Here is an 18,416-nt window from a genome sequence, read left to right on the forward strand (position 1 = left end):
TCTGACATTTCTTGCTCCAGTTGCTTTTGCATGTTTACATGTTCTTCCCATGTTCGTGTGGGTTTACTCTGCATACTCCGGTTTCCTCCCACGCTCAAAGATATGCATGTCAGGTTAGGTATGTTCCCGCCATTGCCCTTGACCGAGGCACCAGCCTCAGAACTGGAGTTGGTCCCCGGGCACTGCACTGTAGCTGCCCACTGCTCCTAAGAAACTATGATGGGTCAAATGCAGAGGACAAATTACCCCACTGGGTGTGTATTTACGTTATATTTTATTGTGGAAAACTCATGAATCTCGGTACATCTCGGTACCTGTCTCTTGGCCCTCCTGCAGGGTATTTCTTGATCCTGCAGCTGTTTAGTGTAGATCAGTGACACTAAAGCCAGGTCCTGGAGACACCCTGGTTTCTGTTCAGCGCTATATTAACCAATTAAAGCAGTCGATTACTCAGTTAGCCCATCTCACCTAGTTTATTGGCTCTGAATTAGTCACTGATTTTATATTGAAAAAGAAAACCATCTTTGCTCTACAGGCCTGGTCATAGATCAAGGCTCTGCAGCTGCTGTTTTTACTGGGGTTTTAAATCTTTGGAGGAAAAATAACGGTTAGACCAGAGATATTACATACAGTACTGTTTCTGCAACTACTGCCTCTGTTTGTATTTACTGTGTTGGAAATAAGTAGGATGCCTGCACACAGAACAGCCGCGTTCTAAATCATTTTGAATCATTCAGATGAAAGATACATATTCGTTTTTTTGGGATTCCCACTAATCATCTCTGAGAGCCAACAATAGATCTACTGTGGGCGGCAGACCCAACCAGGTTGAGGAGTCAAATATTAATCAGCTTTAATTTCAATTAACAACCTGGTCCTGCTGCTTCCCTCTGGTGCCATGGCTGGGTATACACTGACTTTGCTGACTGAACTCAGCATGTCTTCAAGAGAGGGTGTCTCTCTGCTTATAATCCAAACTGCAAACAATTCCTGTGTTATGTACACTGCAATACAAGCAGTTACTGCGTTATGAAAACTACAAGCAGTTCCTGTGTTATGCACACTGCAATACAAGCAGTTACTGCGTTACGAAAACTACAAGCAGTTATGCACACTGCGTGCAGTTCCTGTGTTATGCACACTGTGCACAGTTACTGCGTTATGAACACTGCAAGCAGTCCCTGCGTTATGCACACTGCGTGCAGTTCCTGCGTTATGAAAACTACAAGCAGCTCCTGTTTTATGCACTCTGCAATACAAGCAGTTACTGCGTTATGAAAACTACAAGCAGTTCCTGTGTTATGCACACTGCAATACAAGCAGTTACTGCGTTACGAAAACTACAAGCAGTTATGCACACTGCGTGCAGTTCCTGTGTTATGCACACTGTGCACAGTTACTGCGTTATGAACACTGCAAGCAGTCCCTGCGTTATGCACACTGCGTGCAGTTCCTGCGTTATGCACACTGCGTGCAGTTCCTGCGTTATGAACACTGTGTGCAGTTCCTGCGTTATGCACACTGTGTGCAGTTCCTGCGTTATGAACACTGCGTGCAGTTCCTGCGTTATGAACACTGTGTGCAGTTCCTGCGTTATGCACACTGTGTGCAGTTCCTGCGTTATGAACACTGCGTGCAGTTCCTGCGTTATGCACACTGCACGCAGTTACTGCGTTATTCACACTGCGTGCGGTTGCTGCATTGTGCACACTGCACACAGTTAATCGAGACAGCATTTCTGGTCACCAGTTCTGTATTCTCTCTTCACCCACAGCAACATTTAGGGCAGATCCCTGTATGACTTTTTTATTTTGCTGGACGTGTTTGTGGAGGTAACCTCTCTGTTATGCAGCGATGCTGGGCTTGTTTCTGCTGCCGTTCCTTCTGCATCCTGCTGCCTTCCTCAGTTTTGCGTGCAACACCTTTTCTTGGCTCCGGTTGTCTTCCGCTGTGTTGCTTCAGCTATTATTTGCATGATCTCCACCTGTCAGTGCAGTGTGCAGCAGAAATGCCTTCACAGTGCACTTCTTTAAGTACGCTTTCTCTTTGACTACACGTCTCATTAACTAATCGCAAATTGCTAAGTATGATGCAACTGCATGCAAATGTGCTTGCATGATGCAACCCTTTTCATCAGTGTGAAATAATATCAATAGTGCAGTATTTATTTATTATTATTTATGAACCTTTATTTATACAAGGTAGGTTGACTGAGCATTCACTGCAGCAATGCCCTGTTAATGCCCCCCCCCCCCCAAGTATCCTAATCTGCATGTCTTTGTATTTGTATTTGGATGCCACTTTTGTTTTATTACTGTAGCTGAAGCACATGGGTTAAAAAAAAAAACACTTTGGCACATAATGAGCTCTTTTGTAGAAGTTAAAATGGTGTGAGCATGTATTCTGAGTCATGCGGTCTCAATGGGCTTCATATCAGACAGAAATAGTCTGTCTTGTGTGGATGATAATGAGAGAATGAGTGTTTATTTTGGGCAGTGCAGGGGAGGGGGGGCGGCCTATGGAAGTGGGCGAGGCTAACGAGACCGCACAGGCCCTGTCTCTTTTTCCCTGGCAGGTCTGCGAAGGTTGCGATTCTCTGTGATTACACGTGCGAATGAGTTCGGAGTGCACGGATGCGTGTCGTTCTGTCTGAGCCCTGCTCTCTCTCCCACGTCAAGCGTCCTCGTCTCTCCTCAGTCTCCTGACCTGCAATTTACTCTCATTGTGCTGTTCATAATGCGTTTTCCTCCTCTTCATGTGCGTTTACCTCCTCTCCGTGTGCATTACCTCCGCTTCATGTGCGTTTTCCTCCTCTCCGTGTGCGTTTACCTCCTCTCCGTGTGCATTACCTCCTCTTCATGTGCGTTTACCTCCTCTTCATGTGCGTTTACCCCCTCTCTGTGTGCATATATTCAAGTGTGCAGTTAGAAAGAGAACGGCATATGCATCACTGATAAGCTGTGAATAAAATTTGCCTATACATTTAATTTGAATATATTTTCTTTACACAAATTGACTCATTCTGCCTATCTGAATGCTCTGCCCTTTGCACAACATGTTGCCTGTCATGATAGCATTTTTCAGGGTGAATGCTAATCCTTCCGGGGGGCTGCACTTGTAGGGAACTGAACAGCAGGGAGGAGGAGTTCCATGGCTCCCCTCTCTGCTCCGTCCTCGGCTGTCAGTCAGTCCTGGCCCCGCGCGCAGCTGTGCGGGTGCCATCTCCAGCGGAAGAACGCGCCGGCCCCGTTTCTGAGCTCCGGTAGAGCCCCGTTAGATCACCTCCATCGCTTCTGCGTGCTGATTGACAGGCGTGAGAAAATATTCACCATAACCTCACGAGCAGGAAGACCAGGGCTGTTCATGAATGCGCAGCTCTTCAAATGACTGACAGATAATTTAACGGAACACACACACACACACACACTCAAGCACTGTTTTTCCCAGGTGATGTTTGTGTGTGTGCGTGTTTTTTCAGTCAGGGAGGGGAGGCGAATGGGTATAATAGGCTGAAACATCCTCCTCCACCTCTTTAGCTGTGGTGCCGAATGGCATTTATGGATGTGGCCTCCGAGGAGAGACACATTTTGGAGGTTTCACCGCTCAAAGTCTCCCTTCCCCCAGCTTTCCTGCCCCGGTGCACAGTCGAGCGGAATGTTTTCCCGTTTTTCTCCCTTCCTCCCGTTTTGTGGAGGAGGAGGAGGAGGAGTGCCATATGGCTTTGCCAAGGGCCCACGAACAGATGCGTGCTGCATAGGGGGACACAACCTTGTGCTCGCCTCTTATCTGTGCAGGAAAGGTCACCCACAGACAAGCTGGCTACTCTCACAGTGCAGCTTCTGACATCAAACCACAAGAACCAAAATCCCTCCGTACAAATACACCACTCTTTACAAGGTTTTTGTAAATGAATATATTCTGAAACATTTTTGGAAATACATATCTATTTTATATATGTTTGTATTTTTGTATAAACTGCTTATATGGTATTGTATACAGACGCATACACACATCTATTCAGTACTGTACTATATATCAATACCGTTCCAAAATGTGTTACCAGACATTACAGTGAAAGGACTTCAGTGCTTAGATTACCCCTGTAAAATGAAACTAGCTACTCGTGTGGTTAGAGGCAAGTGGTTACACAACACTGAAGTTATATGAGCTCGTACTAAATAATGGTTGAACCCCACCCGCAAATCTATTTTTTATGGTTTTTTAATAATTATTAGTGTTGGCCTTATGGTGTAGGCTATTTTTGCATCATGATTTGAGAAAGTACTTTCTGGAAATTTCTCAATAGTAAGCCTTAAACTGAAAGTACAGATTCAGCATGTCCATGAACCTTTTATAGAATTTCTGCTGAGTAACCAGGTGGGCAGGGGCTGATGGGTCGGGAGGAAGTTGAATCTCTCTTAAATCTCTCAGTAAAGTAGAATGTAAATTTTTGCACCATGCAGTATTCATAAGAATCTTCCTTGACATCTGCTGTCTCAGCATTTGGCCTGCAGATCACAGAAGAAACACAAAAAAAATCTTCATGGTCACCCCTGAAATCTTACGTCCTCCATGGTGGTTTTTAAAGGATGCATTCTGTTTAATCAAATGGCACCACTCTAGCACCATTCTACATATGAGGATGTGTGTACATTGTGCAATAGAAAATAGGTATTTGGAGAGTTTATCTGTGAATGCGTTGCTGTGTCTCACAACATGTTGGTAGTTTTCACTTGAAACACAGGGTCAGGATGGTCAGTAGAAAAATGTGTTAATATCTACCCTGCCACAGATGACGTTCATGGAAGCAGTGGGGGGTGTCAAGCCAAACCCTTATTACAGCTCAATGGAACAAGGGCTTCAGCTTTTGAAGTGGAGGCAAAAACGCCCAGCAGCATCTCCCGCTGTTGCTAGTCTTATCTGCCATGGCCGCTAATAAAAGCTAATAACACAACCAATGATTGGTGCAAAACAAACACCACAGCCAATCTTTGGTCATGTTATTGGTTGTGTGTGTGCTAAAAGATTTTTTTGGACAGCTCTGACTGAATTCCCGCTCGTATTTCTGTGGGAGTGGAGGCTCGGCTTGTGTTGAGGCGGATGGTGTGACTGCCCCACCCCGCTCTCCACTTCCTCCTGATAAGGAGTTCAATTGTTAAATTTAAAATCATCTTCCTACTGGAAGTGACATCTGAATCACTGCCGGTCGTAGCCCAGAGCTGGGGGTCCAATTAAGACCCATCGCGAGACTGAGGTTTGTGGCTTCACAGGTTCGGGAGGAGTAGCTGAACAATTTACCTGCAGGCGCTAATGGCGGAAGGCAAGGCTGCGAGCGTGGGGGCGGAGATGGCGGAGGGAGTCTCCGCTCGGCCGTTATGCGCAGGCGAATGACTTATAAAGTAGAGCACGGCACAGGTTAGGGGAAACTAAATGCAAGTCGATTGGTGCATGAAGGGAAATCCGGAGTTTGCACTTTAATCTCTGTAAAAAAAAAAAGGTTGACAGCATCACTCCTTTAACTCATAATAGCATCCTATCCTCTAATGAATCATTACCTGGTTACATAAATGAATGAAATACAGTATGTTACAGACACCTTTATTTCATGTGTTGGATGATGCAAAATATGAAGCACATTGGATGAAAGATGGCTGAGTTGGCTGAATCCGGGGCAGGCACATTATTAGGAAAGGCACTGACACATCAGCTCCCCTGATAAAAATAGGAATAGATATGAAGAGCTCCACGCAATATAGCACCTGCTAAAAATAGGGTTACGCGGGGAACAAGACAGCCGAGGGTGTACTAAGAATGGTGTACTTTCAGAGGGACTGATGATGGTCAGAGCGTGGTGTACTTTCAGTATCCTGATGAGGGTCAGGGGTAGGGAGAGTGGTGTACTTTCTGGACGACTGACGAGGGTCAGATTTGCGTTTCGGAGCATGGCTGTTTGAGAGTGACAGATATTAGCATCCCATAGGCCGCTGGACATGAATAATATTAAGCAGCCAAAGTGCAAAAGTAGGGCTTTGAAACATTTGTCACTGTTGTGCCTTTCACTTTTCTTCACGCTCCAGTGGCCCTGGTTATGAAAGAGCTGGCCCTGCTCTAATCTGCTCCTCCATCATTCCTGGCTGCTTCTCTATCACTCCCTCTGCCTCACTCCTCTCTGCACCTCCATCACTGCACCCCCTCACTCCTCTCTGCACCTCCATCACTGCACCCCCTCACTTCTCTCTGCACCTCCTCACTCCTCTCTGCCACTCCATCACTGCACCCCCTCCCTCCTCTCTGCACCTCCATCACTGCACCCCCTCACTCCTCTCTGCACCTCCATCACTGCACCCCCTCACTCCTCTCTGCACCTCCATCACTGCACCCCTCACTCCTCTCTGCACCCCCTCACTCTTCTCTGCACGCCCTCACTCCTCTCTGCACCTCCATCACTGCACCCCCTCACTCCTCTCTGCACCTCCATCACTGCACCCCCTCCCTCCTCTCTGCACCTCCATCACTGCACCCCTCACTCCTCTCTGCACCCCCTCACTCCTCTCTGCACCTCCATCACTGCACCCCCTCACTCCTCTCTGCCACTCCATCACTGCACCTCCCTTACTCCCCTCTGCACCTCCTTCACCAGTACGAGTTGGGTTGTTGCCACTGCAGTGCGGGGGTCACACACCCGGTGTGTCAGGTTGGCTGTGGTCCCAAAATGTGGCCAGCGTCAGGGCCCAGAGCACACACATCTGGCCCCCAGCCTTAGGGGCAAATCCCGCCACGGGGTTCCAGTGGCCTACTTTACACCCGCAGAACGGCACGCTGCATTTTACTCCGGAGTGCCGGAAAAGGCCATTTCCCCCTAGAGTATCCAGAAAGCTCTCAGGCACCAGGCTCCCCCATACTTACTGCCACTAAAAAGCCCTTCTGATGACAGCCCGTATTTGTGCAAAATGCTGTTCGCAACAGCGACAGGGGCTCCAGAAGCCTCGTTAGGTCAAAGCCATCGCACACTTTTATTTATTCATTGGCATCGGGGAGCCTTGGAATGCCAGTGCAAAGCTGCAAATCGCTCGATCGGTTGCTCTCTCTCTTTGATACAGATCAGACTGTTTGGTGCTGCGGGAAGTAGTTGCCCTAGGTGACGTGGAGAAGCGTTTTGGTAGGAGGGGGGTCAACGAAGCTGGGACAGTTCTGTGAAAAGTTTCTGGCAGCCAGCTGACATCATCCAGTGGCCCGCTGAATCACGCAGCCAATGAGCATGCAGGTGCAGGCAAGGCCTTTTGTTTGTGTGGGGGGAGGGGATGGCCGCCTTGTTTATCTAAAATATTAATTACTGTGTCCCGTTTGGTCTCTGTGGCATCTCTGAGCTGTGGCGGTCTAGTCCCAACTCTCTTGTAATCATACGAGAAGTGCCAGACAAAAAAACCACCTCTGTGAGTGTTCTTGTTTTCCACGTTCTAAATTTGGGTAATGCCATTTTAGTTGAAAGTTTTTACATGACTGAAAACAGTGGAAGGTGAAACATAGTTCACTTTTTAAACATCTTTATTTTTGGTGTTTTAAAGCTGCCCTTTTTCAGTTAATGTCATGGATTTTGTGCTGAATAGCAGGCCTGGCAGTAACTGGCACACGAGTCAAAGACAGGAGGACCAGAAGGGTGGGCTTCAGGCTGGAAGCGAGAGTTTTTTTGTGGCTGTGCTCTCACAAACAACAGAAAACGAGTTCAAAGGGATTGTTTACGGTCTGCATCAGTGTGCAGCTGCCCTACCGCGTCCACCTGAGTTTCACCCATGGGGGGTGGGAGGCGGGGGGCATGGCTCATCCATTTACACAGATCAAAGCCCCCCCCGTCTGCTCAATATGCAGAGCTGTGATGCCCCAGAGCACTGGAAACCGAGCCATGAATAATACCATGTTTGTTCAAAAGCACAAGTCTTCAGCCACGAAGCATAGCTGTGTTGCTGTGTCTGGGTGAGCTCTAGCTGGGCGCTGCTTCACTGTGGTCCTGACCAGTTGCATAAATGGGATATGTGTGGGTTGGGCTAACACACAGGAGATCTATTCCTCTTTGCTTCCACGGGTCTTACTTCTCTATCCAGGATGATGTAACACAATTACAGCTTGTAAATGGAATTATGTGGTGGTATTTACGATATCCCTTGTAGATGGAATTTACGCTTTTAAATACTAATGAGAAATCCAGAATGAACAAGCTTATTGAACACTTCCAGTGCAGGTAATTAATCATTGAAAATAAGCTAGACCCCCCCCCCCCCACACACCACACCAGTATACTGTAATATTGGGTTTTATGTTGAGCGTGAAATTGCAACGCTTCCACAGACAGCTGTCACCCACTCCAGCTGTGCTGTTAATCCCTGCTACACTGGAGAAGTTAACCACTAGCCCCACTGATCGGTGGAAAGTGCCATCTACACAAAGGAGATTATTGCTAATACAGTATTGATCCATCTGTCAGACACGGCGCTGAGCTGGCCTGTATGTACACTGCACATTTTCACAGGCCTGTTGTCTGGATTTGGGTGGGGGGGCGGTGGGGGGCATTAAACAAGGAGACGGCTTTGTGCTTTTTTCGCGTCATCTGAAAAAGATTAATCCTGCCACCTAGGAAAGGACTGGAGTGGACGGTGCTGGGTTTGTAGATGGGAACAGCTGAGAGAGTTGTCGGCTTTGTGGAATGCTGGAAACTGCAGTATAGAGCTGTTGTTAAATTAAACCTGGGACTCCGTAGTTAAACATCCTACCCACCCACCTGACAGAAAAGGTGCGTCATTTTAAAGTTAATTGCTTAATTTTCTTTTTATAGAAACAGTAGACACAATATAGCAGGTGGATAAGAACAATAAATAGTGCAACAAACAAATGACTAATGCTGGAAAAAAATGTGTGGGATTGGTTGGGAAAAGTGAAAACAAAGGAATGTTTGTTTTCAAGTGCACTAAAATACAGAAGAATGAAGGCAGATGAATTTATGAGAATATGAGGGTTAATGAGTAAGTAGCTTTGCCTCATGGCTCTAAATTTAGGGATCTAAACGACCTGAAGAAGAAGGTTCCTCCCCATGAGCTTTGATACTGAGGACAGGTCACACGGGCAGGCCAAGGATAACAAAGGAGATGAGACGTGGCCATTTTTATTGTAGTTTATCTTATTTTCACTCCATAAGAGCTGTCTCTGGTGCATTAATACGCATTAATAAACATAAACCTCGCCCTCAGCTGCATCATAAACGGTGCTGCTGCAGGCCCTGCCAGAACCTTCTGAGGTGACTTTTTCAATTAGCGCCTTTTGGGAGTGCTCACACCCTCCCTCCAGCACTGGCCCCTCCCCAAAACCCCCACGTTCTGCACACCCCACGTTCCCCTGCACCTCGCGGGCACCTCCAGGGGTGTCACAGGAGCGAGAGAGAGGGGCGGATGTTTATAGATTAAAAAGTAATGCTCCCAGCACTGCAAACGCTCACATGAAAGGAAGTTGGGACATCAATTACATAGCCCATAAGCTGGCCTGCGAGTGAACAGAACATGGGCAAGCAGCATAACGTGTCCTTGTTGTTCCTCTGGGACTCTACAAGCTCTTTCTAAAGACACCACATTGCTAGAATGGGCTCATGCAATAAATCATTCTTCAGTACATACAAATCACTTAAAACCTGGACATACAGATCAATCACAACCAAGACCTACAAACCATCTCCAACCAAGACCTACAAATCAGCTATAGCCAAGACCTACAACTCAGTTACAGCCAAGACCTACAGATCAATCACAAACGAAACTACACTCATTCCTAGCCAAGACTTACAAATCAATCATAGCCAAACCCTACACTCATTCCCAGGCGAGACCTACAAATTAATGACAGCCGAAACCGACAGTCCTTCCCTACCAAGACCTGCAAATCGATCATAAGTCCCACACGTCATTAAACCTAAGACCCACAAATCATTCCACCCAAACCAACAATTAATTCATACCAAGACCCAGAAATCATTCAGACCAAGACCAACGCACAACTCAATCACACCTATCCATCCATCCATTAATATTATAACTCCAATGTGCTTTATTGGCATGACAAGTGAAATTATGTTGCAAAAGCAACATTATCTAACCCCATTATAGGTGCTGGAGCTTATACCAGTGTACATCTGCCTACATGTTCAGATATTTTTGCGTGTGACATTTATTACTGGCAAGATTACTGAAAATGTTGAGCTCGATATGGAAAATCTATGTCATCGATAAGCAAATCATTAAAAATTATGACTTTAATGAAATCGGATATGAGTGGTGTGAAGCTTCAGGCACCTGAAGGAGCTGTCAGTCTATGGCTATAGAAGACAGACATCTTAAGATGTCTCCTGTGATGAAGGCATTTAGGTCTCTGTCTAATTAAATATGTACCAGGCCTGACACTGATGACCTTTACAGCCCAGTGCACTACACAAAGAGGGAAACTGGCCGATGACAAGCTCTCATAAATTTGGCATTAGCCAATAAAAACTTTTACCATATGAACCAAAGCGGTGGTAGTTTAAAAAGTAGGCCAAATAACACCAAAGCCATTGGGTAATGCGCCAAAATGGCAGGCGTATTCTACAGTATGTGTTCCTTCATACTTATCAGCAATGCCTGCACACCCTGTGCTCCTTCACACTTTAGTCATACAGCATATGAAGTTACAGTGGCTTAAGCTCTCATACTCTCGTCCTGTCTAATCTAGCATTTTGGATGAGACTCTCCATCTGCTCTCTGTGAGCAAGCAAGAAGAAATGAAAAATGCAGAACTGTAGGAGTTTGGGAGGATAAGCTGTTTTGGCTTCTATCTTGCCTTGAGGTCCTCTAATTCCTGAAGTGAATGGCTTCCTTCTGTGGTGTGTGTTGCTTATGGCATGTCAGACTGGATTTTCAATTCTGGATCTGAAGAAGAGGAAATTAAGAACTCACAATCAAAGCTGGTGTGTTTGATGGAAAACTGGTGTTGATGTATCTGGGTGTCAGGGGAAACTGTGTATACTACAGTGTTGTCAGCATGTGTGAGGAAAGGTCACAGCCTAGTTAATTCATACAATATACAATTAACATGCAGTCATGTATTCGTACTGTTCACACGCTCTTCATCAAGTTCAGGGCTGTGATTAAGAACTCACAATCAAAGCTGGTGTGTTTGATGGAAAACTGGTGTTAATGTATCTGGGTGTCAGGGGAAACTGTATACTACAGTATTGTCAGCATGTGTGAGGAAAGGTCACAGCCTAGTTAATTCATACAATATACAATTAACATGCAGTCATGTATTCGTACTGTTCACACGCTCTTCATCAAGTTCAGGGGCCCTTGCAGACTTTGGCTGTAAATAATAAAGACCTGGTGGATGCCCAGGGTGAAGGGCAGCCATTTTGTCCTTGTCCTTCACTAGTCCTGCTTTTTAGGGCTTTGCTGAAGTGCTACGCCAGTCTGTCAGTCTCTGGATGATAGGGGGTGGGTTTAATTTGAAGGTTTAATTTGAAGTTGAAATTCATACGCTGATGTGTCAGATGACTAATGATATTCTGTGCTGCTGAAGGGGATGCCAGAAACACGCAGGGCGGTGAGTAGCCCTCTGCCTGCCTTCCAAATCGCTTTAGTTTCCTGGCACTCTTGAGTTGTCTGGCAGTGTGTTTGTAAGTCCATATACTTATTTGGTCAAAATACCTTTGAACTAACCCATCGATACATTTTCTCTTGCCCCGAATAACCTGCTCAAAGGATATCATGTGCAATATGTAGCACCTCTTGCATGTAGTCTGTTTTCACAGTTCTCCTTGAAATGTATTTAGTGTGTGTTGACATCACACCTTAGACCATGTGATATGTGATGTTCTATGTGTGAAAGCTTATTGAAATAAGAAATATCATATCACTACTTCAAAACACTGCAAAAAGCTCCTTTACTCCATGCATGCACTCTGGTGCATTTTCTACAGGCCACACAAAGTACTACAGGAGAGCCAGTGACTATTTTACACCCCACAGTCCACATGCAGTACTGCAGGAGAGCCAGTGATTATTTTACACCTGACAATCCACACACAGTACTATAGGAGAGCCAGTGACTATTTTACACCCCACAGTCCACACAGTACTACAGGAGAGCCAGTATATACACACTACAGTCGACATGCTATACAGTACCACAGGAGAGGCAGTGACAATTTTACACCTGGTAGTCTACACACAGTACTACAGGAGACCTAGCACCCTGACATACCTGATGGAAGCCTGAGGGCATCTTATGCCACAGTGTTCTGGGGGGCAAATTCAGCTGTCGCTAGGATGTGTAGCAGCATAAGCTAGCCTTTGTGTTACCAAGTGTCCTACAATTTTGTCCCACGACGTAATCGGAGTGAAAATAAATAAATTACTTGCAAACAAATAGGAGAGGTTAACGCCATTCAGATGTGCAGAAAGTCTCAAAAACATGTTTCAGAAACAGCTTTCTTATAGGTCGGTTGTGACCTTCCGAAAATTCTCAATCTCTGAGGCAAAACAGGTGTGTGGGGTTGGTTAGTGTTAGTGAAGACACACAAGACAGTCTCAACCTTGGAGCTGATAAGCTAAATTCTCGATGTTTTAATGAGTCAGCCTGGCGGGTGTCTGTATGTGCACGCCCACACAGAAACACTCATACACACATGGCTGAAGCACCCTTGGGTCTACCCCTCTTTTCGTATCTCTAGGCAAGGTTTTTAAAAGTTTCCACACAAACAAATGAATATAAATGATTGAATGAATACAAATGAATATAAATGAATGACTGACTACTTAATTAATGCACATATGGTTAACTGAAGAAGACTAGTATATAGTCACAAACCAGATACCCGTGCATAATTGGGCAATACCGCTAATGCACAAAGGGCACTTTTTTTATCACCAAGTAGCAAAATGATGGTACTGGTATTGCTTAGTGTGATCCACTTATTCTGTGAGTATGTGTTTGAAAATGACTACCATTTCAACAGATGCTAGATTCGGGCTAAATGGTTTCGAACAGCATGAGATGCACTGTAAAACTGCTGATTTACAATAGGAGCTATTTTTGAATCGACGATATATCACTCTGTGGGTGTTCTGGCTTCTGCCCTTTGATACAGTGTGCTGTCACATGCAGGCAGAAACCAGCTGGACTAATTACAATATGTAGCCGTTTGAAATGGCTAATCATGCTTTGTCATCAAAAAAAGCCATTTTTAAGCACGGTAAAGGGCATGGATTTTCCTCCAACAATATATTAGCATGGGGATCCTAAAGTTTGAAACGTATTTTGAAAAGTTATTTTATTTATTATTTACTAGGAGCTGAAAACGTATCCATAAGTGCAGTTTGTGCACAGTGTGTTACACAGACATTAGTTCAGGGTTGGCTTTAATAATGCATGATGGCAAATTAAATGTGTGTTACTGCTGAGCTGTCGTTTTCGGCTCTTGCTTAGGCAACAAGAGCATTTTCCCTCTGAAAACAGATTTTTATTTATTTATAGTTTTCCTTACTCAATTGCTTGACACTGCCCATCAAATTTCCCTTTCAGCAATCCATTTTTTTCAATGTGGCACGTGCCAGTTGTGCAATCCTGTAGCCTGAATCACATCTATTATGAAAGCCTACTGCATTTCAGGTGTTTTTCCCAGCAATATGCGACATGCTCAAACCGCGAAATGTGCTCCATAAACTGCTCAGCTGGAGGCCTGAGTGTCACTTTTCCCATCTCAGACTCGAATGAAACAAATTGGGTCCCAGACGTCGATCTTCTGCAGGTGATCCCAAGTCTTCACTTCTACTGGTGTGTTTACAGGGCTTTAAAATGCTGGCTATTCTCTTTCCCGGTTTCCATTTATCAGTGGGTTTTAGTTTCCTTCCACAGCATTGCCGCTTTTGTCTGAAACGGGCAGACTTCTGCTGGCTCTCTGGTGTGCTTCGCGGCTGGCCGTTTGTTTTCTCACTCCTCCTGGTAAGGTAGCTGGCGGCCCAGGGCTCCGCTGGAGGAAGGGAGGGAGGCGTAGGAAGGGGAATTTTCCGGAGTGCGGGCGGCACGGTGGCTGCCGGACACTGGAGCGCTCCTATCTGTGCAGCTAGTTACCGTTATCAGCGCACGACAGCCAAGGACTCCAAACATGCACAATTTGTATAATTTAATTACAGGCATTGTGCTCCTTACCAGCTCCAGATAAGATTACCCGCAGTGGGCCTTGAGCATGGAGATATTACGCTGGGAGGGCTAATCCAGTTTAACCCTTAATGCGTTTAGACTGTAGAGAAACAGTAGGGACATGATGAAGGCAGGAACTTATACGCAGATTTTTACTGTTCCATGGCTGTACGGCAGGATGCTCGTTTAATGTCTCTGCATCCGAGAGCTCCTCTATTTTTAGCCCCTATATTTCTCACACTTGAATATTTGCAGTCTCCAGGTTGAACATCAGCAGTTTCACACATTCAGCTTTGTGCTTCTATATTCTGTATACCTTTTATTTGCCCTTTTACTTCTTAAGAACTAGTTCATTTGCATGCTCGAGGTTGCGGTCTTTGAAACATTTTGCCGCTGATGGCGGCATGTTACCGTGTTGCTTCAGCCCTTAAATAGTACGGATCGCCTCTATTTCCGCCACATCACCCCCCCCCCCCTCCCGTCCCCCTTTGAAATCCAAATACTCACATTTCATCTCTGCTTTCCAAGAGAGCCTTTTATCTCAGTTAATTATTTTTGGGCTCCTCTTGATTACCAAGCAGTTTAGATGCATGTGATTTTTTTTCAAATTCTACCTAGCAACATGCATTCCAGGTAGCAACGCTCATGTTATAAGCTTAACTGTCTGTTTTCAGCTGAGGAACCTGTCTGCCAGATTGTGCCCATATAACACGAGCATTGTTACAAACAAATTAGTACAGGGAATCAATAAAAAGCAGTTTTGGTCAGAATGTAACAGCAGTGGGGCTGACAGCCCACTGGAAGCGGAGTGATTTCACTGATCCCTGTTCAAATTGCTCCGCATGGCTGGCCATCACGTAATCAGTCATCTGCCTGTTCTGCCGCGCTGTTCGGGCTTATAAAAGCATGACGAGAACAAATCCATCCCCACTGCATTCTGCCAAGCCAAGCCATGGAAGCAGGTGCATGGACTAAGGGAGGCGGAGGATTTGGGGCGATCCTGAGAGGCTTGTGAAATGGTGGATGAAGCCGTCAGAGGGACCCCGGTTTGTGCGTGCCCCTGGCGAGAGGAGGATTTATTTCCCAGTCTTTTGAAGATGAGGGTAGACTTACAAATGCGGCCAAATTTCCTCCTGCAATTTCTGTAGAACCCTTATAAAACATCTGCAAGCATCCCGTTTTGGGCCCTGATTAAGCATGCAAGTGTGTGCGTGCGTGTGCGAGAGGGAAACAGAAAGCCAGAGACTCATCACAGTATTACTGAGGAAGAAGACAGTCTAACGAACAGTATTTCATGCAACATTAATTACATGAACCAATGACTCTCCACAAGCTCATATTTCCTGAACAATGGCACATTGAAGTGATTATTCATTTTGCATGTTGTTACAGTAGATGTGACTCTAGCGTTGGTTGTTTATCAGGTCCTGGTTTGTGTTTCCTGTAGGGGTCTCCAGGGCCCTGGAGGTGACGGTAAGCCAGGGCAGTGTTCAGGTGGCCCGGGGGCAGACCGCTCTCCTACCCTGCACCTTCACCACCAGTGCAGCCCTCAACGGCCTGAACATCATCTGGATGGTCACTCCGCTCTCCAATGCACACCAGCCTGTTCAGGTACAGCATGCCCCTAAATCCTTCTCCTCTGCGCCCTACTGCCTCTGTACTCACCTGCGCACTGTGCACCATACACACTACATCACACTAAGCTTTTGCCCTTCATACTATATCTCACTAAGCATGTGTCCTACACACTACATCTCAATAAGCATGTGCCCTACACACTACATCTCAATAAGCATGTGCCCTACACACTACATCTCACTAAGCTTGTACCCTACACACACACTATCTCACTAAGCATGTACCCTACACACTATCTCTCACTAAGCTTGTACCCTACACACTATCTCACTATACTTGTACCCTACACACTACATCTCACTAAGCATGTACCCTACACACTATCTCTCACTATACTTGTACCCTACACACTATGTCTCACTAAGCCTCTACCCTACACACTACCTCTCACTAGCCCTATGGCCTACACACTACCTCTCACTAGCCCTATACCCTACACCCTACCTCTCACTAGCCCTATACCCTACACCCTACCTCTCACTAGCCCTATACCCTACACATGAATTGAAATGTGTATTTGTGCAGACCAGCAGCTCATAGTGACCTTCCTCGTGGACGGTGGGGTATGTGTGTTCCCTGCACACTGTGTCCTCTCTGGTACTGTAGAGAAGCGTTGCAGAGCTGCGGCTCACAGCTTTTTCTGGCCATGCGATTCTGCTCTGTTTTTTCCTGTGCAGCTGCGTGCTGCGTCTCTCTCACCTTCCCCCCCACCACACTTTTAACCTGCAGAATAACCATCTTCTGCACTAATTAACCTCCATCCATGCTAGGGCTTTACACAGCTGCTGTTTGCACATGTGCACACAAGCACATATACAGTGGACACACATATACACACACATGCACACAAACATATGCACATGTGTATGTGTAGCACACATATACACACACACATACTGTACATACAATATGAACACAGTCACATACACACACACACACACACACACACACACACACACATGCTCTGCCAGAACACACAAGCACTCATTTAAGTGCTCATGCAAGAATATATGATTTTTACTCCATCAACATTTGTCCACAACAAAATTCCGCAAGTTCAGCAATCATGAAAATTTAATTTCCCGACTATTCACTATATTACACTTTCATTGAATTGTAAATCAAAGTCAAGGTTACATGTTGACCGATTCTAGGGCTATAGAATGTGATAGATGCTTTCAAAATGTGATGGGTGCTGTCTGAATGTGATGGATGCTCTCTGAATGTGCAGTATTGGTCTGTTTAGCTCTCATTTTTATTGCTCTTCTACTGATTGTTTGTTCTTGCTCTTGGGTAAATCTACTGTACTGCCTCTTTACTATGGTATAAATATCATGTACAATGCAGTTCCAGTTAGAACAATTGTCTTGTCAAGCAATGGTTTACCCTATTTGTGTGGCGCACATTCCAGACATAAAGAAGTAAAATCATCAGGGCACTTTTAAGACTTTAGAGCTTGGAGTAAATAATTTATAAATAGGTTTAACAGTCTTAGGCACCCTAGCTTTTTAATATGAATTTGGTCTTATATGGTTTTTTTTTCTGCATTAGTGTGTCAGTCGAAAAGAGCAAATTTTAGATTTCCAAGCATTCATTTTTCCAGAAAAAAATGTCAATGTTACAGAGAAATGTTGGTATTTCATTAAATAAAGTAAAGTAATATATTAAGCAATAGACCACTATTCTGATAAGAACGTGATGCGGATGAGCTGAACGAAAGTGAGCCAAAGCCAGCAGAACTGGGAGGCTCTTCAATATGTTTGGAACAATCTCCCAGCTGATTTTCTTATAAAACTGTATCCATGTGGGAATGTATCAAAGAACAGACCCACCAGTACAGATGAGCAAAACAAAACAAAAAAACGCAAACAAAAATAAACACAGTTACAATAATTATAATGATGAAGTAACTACAATAAATTACAATAAAAAGGCTGTTTGGGACATGTTGCAGTTGTCTGCTGATAGTTAATGCTTCCAAATAGTCTGAATAAGGTTGCCAAATCTTAACAAAACTGTGTTGTTTATTTCGCAAAATATATTTCGGCTATTTTTTTTCCGAGGGGATGCAACTGTTCATTTTTGAAAGCCATTCTGTTATAGAGAGAGGAAAGTCAGATGTCCATCTCACTGCCAAACATTTTCTAGCAACAGCACCAGCTATCTCTGTGATCTTTGTTTTAAGTTATTCCTGAGGTTTGCCCTCATACCCGTGAGATTTCCTATGAAGCAGAGTGCTGGGTCTAATGGGAGGGGCATTCCTGTGATCTCAGTCCATGTGTCACAGATTATGACAGAATATGTTCACCTTGAGACATTTCCATTCCTTTACACCGCATCGCTAGTATATTTCTGTTAATTCTGGTTTGTATTCATGTACTCTCTGATGTGTGAAATAAAGCTGGTGGGGGAAGTTATAATGGCTAAGTAACTTTGGCATTGATAATGACTGTAAGGCTGACTTGACACAGACTTGACCAGAGCTCTTCATTAATTGTCGTTCCCAAGTCTGACTCCCACTGCTCTCTTGATTTATGAAGATTTGGCTTTGGGCACGGTTCCAACAA

The 18,416-nt window shown here is 45.0% G+C and overlaps 1 protein-coding gene across 1 annotated transcript in view; it reads left to right on the forward strand.

Moving 5' to 3' along the window:
- igsf11 (immunoglobulin superfamily member 11) overlaps positions 1-18,416 on the forward strand; it is a 90,007-nt gene that overhangs the window by 53,672 nt on the left and 17,919 nt on the right. Inside the window, exon 2 of the mRNA XM_061218263.1 lies at positions 15,659-15,822. Coding sequence (XP_061074247.1) covers positions 15,659-15,822 — 164 coding nt within the window. The remainder of the gene's footprint in view (positions 1-15,658; positions 15,823-18,416) is intronic.

Source organism: Conger conger, chromosome 13 (assembly GCF_963514075.1).
Source record: "Conger conger chromosome 13, fConCon1.1, whole genome shotgun sequence".
In the NCBI taxonomy this organism is placed as follows: domain Eukaryota; kingdom Metazoa; phylum Chordata; class Actinopteri; order Anguilliformes; family Congridae; genus Conger; species Conger conger.